General features: G+C 36.9%; 1 protein-coding gene and 1 long non-coding RNA gene across 2 annotated transcripts in view; both read left to right on the top strand.

Moving 5' to 3' along the window:
• Nucleotides 1–262: 262 nt before the first annotated feature.
• Nucleotides 263–958, top strand: LOC116852915. Its single transcript, XR_004379879.1, has 3 exons — nt 263–440; nt 571–693; nt 813–958. It is a non-coding gene; the product is annotated as an uncharacterized LOC116852915 (long non-coding RNA).
• Nucleotides 959–1,795: 837 nt separating this feature from the next.
• LOC116852957 overlaps nt 1,796–2,514 on the top strand; it is a 5,673-nt gene continuing 4,954 nt past the window's right edge. The window contains exon 1 of the mRNA XM_032833743.1: nt 1,796–2,509. Within this exon, the coding sequence (XP_032689634.1) occupies nt 1,901–2,509 (609 nt within the window). The 5' untranslated portion in view covers nt 1,796–1,900. The remainder of the gene's footprint in view (nt 2,510–2,514) is intronic.

The raw sequence follows: 2,514 nt of genomic DNA, 5'->3' as shown, positions 1-2,514 counted from the left end.
GTGTGTGTGTGTGTGTGTGTGTGTGTGTGTGTGTGTGTGTGTGATGTATGGATTGTGTTTACTGTAAAAGAGAAATGGCAAATCTTTATAATGCGTACTATTCGTTACTACTCACACGAACGATATTCGCGAGATATATTTTGCTGCTGTTATTGCCCAAGGATCAGCTGAAGTCGAAAGCGTTGTTGACATTTGGCCACGATACTTGTCGTGGATGGAGAGATCATACTAGTGAACGCTAGAGTGGGCCGCATATCCGTAATTGTTTTCGTAGTCTTATGTATCGTAGCCATATGTTAAGCTACGATATATTCTGTTACTTTCTACTCTTAGTATCTTCGAAACAAGTCAACAAGAATAACGTTACCATAGGACTGTTTCCTTTACCTTGCGAGGTGTTTGAGTTTGATCCCAAGATAAAACTTTCGAGTCCAGTCAGGGTGAGTTATTTTCTGCAGGCATAGACTGATTTATGATTATTGAATTCTTCGTAAATAATGTTTAAATGAATATATATATTTTTCAATTTTTTATATTAACATTCAGATTATATTTTCATTGGATCCACAGTTAGCTAATCCACAATAGGCTAATCCACAACATAAAATCATATATAAATTTGGTCAGATGGCGCTTCTTACATTCTATGATATTTACAACTTGGACGCACATTTCGTCGCACACCTATGCAGTGTGAGTTGTTTACTCGAACAAAAACTAATCCTTCTTACAAATTTTTATGTATTTGCTTGAATTCGCATTCATCATTTTCAATGTGTTTATATATTGCTTTAACGATGATCTGCTCGCAGAGATCTGCTTGAGGATAGGATTGCTATGAAATCGAGTGGTATCGAATGTCTCTCAGGAAAACGATTGAGATGACTATGTCAAACACGATATGTCATCACCCCGCCTCCCTCAGTGACAGAGAATAACAACGATGAGCATATTCTCTAACGTAAGTAACACATTTGCTTTAATCAAAATAAAACTAAAATTGTTTAACATATTGCAACGAAACAATCTCCAAATTAATATAGACCGTGTTGATCATGTATTTGAAATATTTTCTATGTAAACTAGTTAACATTTAGCGTATCAAACTTGTTATATCATCTAAAATAATAAGTTAATAATCATACGATTATGTTGTAAGTTGTAAAAGTACCTGTGATATATTTTAATTTGCAAAATGTTACTAACTAAACCTACACGGCTTGACGAAATACGACACAATGACATATTGTCGTATTTTGTGTAATCACAAAATAGGTACATATGAACAATGATGCTACATCCGTGAACTTCTACGATTGCGTGGTACAAAATATTTTTATTGCGAAAGCAAGTATTTCTATCCACTAACATGCACTCTCTTTTCCAACGAATTACGAATATGTTGTAACTTTATTCCTTCCTGTATCAAAAGTTATGATTGCTACCACCAGAGGTTGACAGCAACTAATAGTTTTGATTGAATAATGCAGAATATACTGATTCGACCTCCGATGACTATAATTATAACTTCGGATACAGGAAGAAATAAAGTTACAGCTTAACTTTAGTCCATTGAAAAAGGGGAGACAATTCTGACGAACAAAAATACTTACTTTCGCAAACTGTCCCGGTTGCCCGCGAGCAAGTTGGCTTTCAAAGTTTGCTACCAACGTTTTTTAAAGCTTTACTGCCTCTCACGCACGCAACATCTAAATATTAAAATCGCGCAAGCGCAAGCGAACAGCGGATTTGTTTGATTTGTATCTCCCTTTGCAACCGTCAGTTGTAATCGAGCTCGCATCTGAACTCCATCGTGCTCATAATAATTTGTACGGTTTGCATCCGAAAGTAATTCGCTGTAAAAGAAATTGAGACAATTTTTCTCGTAAATTTAAAAAATATGCCGAATAACGAACATTATCAAGATGATATTATGTATATCACTAAAATAACGCGTAATGTTTTGAACACACTCGGAGTTTGGCCGTCCTTAGACGAAAGAAAATCAATCGGCGGTCGAATCTGCAAGCTTCTAATAATCATAATATCTTGGCTACTTCTGTACTGCGTCTTGATTCCTGGTTTTCTTTTCTGGTTGTTTGAGAAGAGAACACGCATCAGGATTCAAATGTTATCTCTACTCCTTTTCGGTTTTATGATCATCGGTAAATACGATAATTTGATACTTCGCGAGGGGCAGATCAAACGTTGTCTAAAGCACATCGAGGAGGATTGGAAGAATGTGATGGATACCGACACGCGAAACACGATGATCGAATCCGCGAAAATTGGAAGACGCCTAGCCATACTTTGCGGAATCTTTATGTACGGCAGTGGGCTCTCTTACCGGACGATTTTATCGTTGTCCAAAGGAACGATCGTGACTGCGCAAAACGTCACGATCAAGCCCTTAGCTTGTCCGGGTTACTTCTTCTCTCTCAATGCGCAAGCCAGCCCTACTTATGAGATGATTTTTGTGATACAATTTTTTTCTGGTTTAGTCACTTTCGCGAT

This window comes from Odontomachus brunneus, unplaced genomic scaffold (assembly GCF_010583005.1).
Source record: "Odontomachus brunneus isolate Ranch 3 - 2012 unplaced genomic scaffold, Obru_v1 Obru_scaffold_262, whole genome shotgun sequence".
Taxonomy (NCBI): domain Eukaryota; kingdom Metazoa; phylum Arthropoda; class Insecta; order Hymenoptera; family Formicidae; genus Odontomachus; species Odontomachus brunneus.
This window is presented reverse-complemented; position numbering and strand designations above follow the sequence as displayed.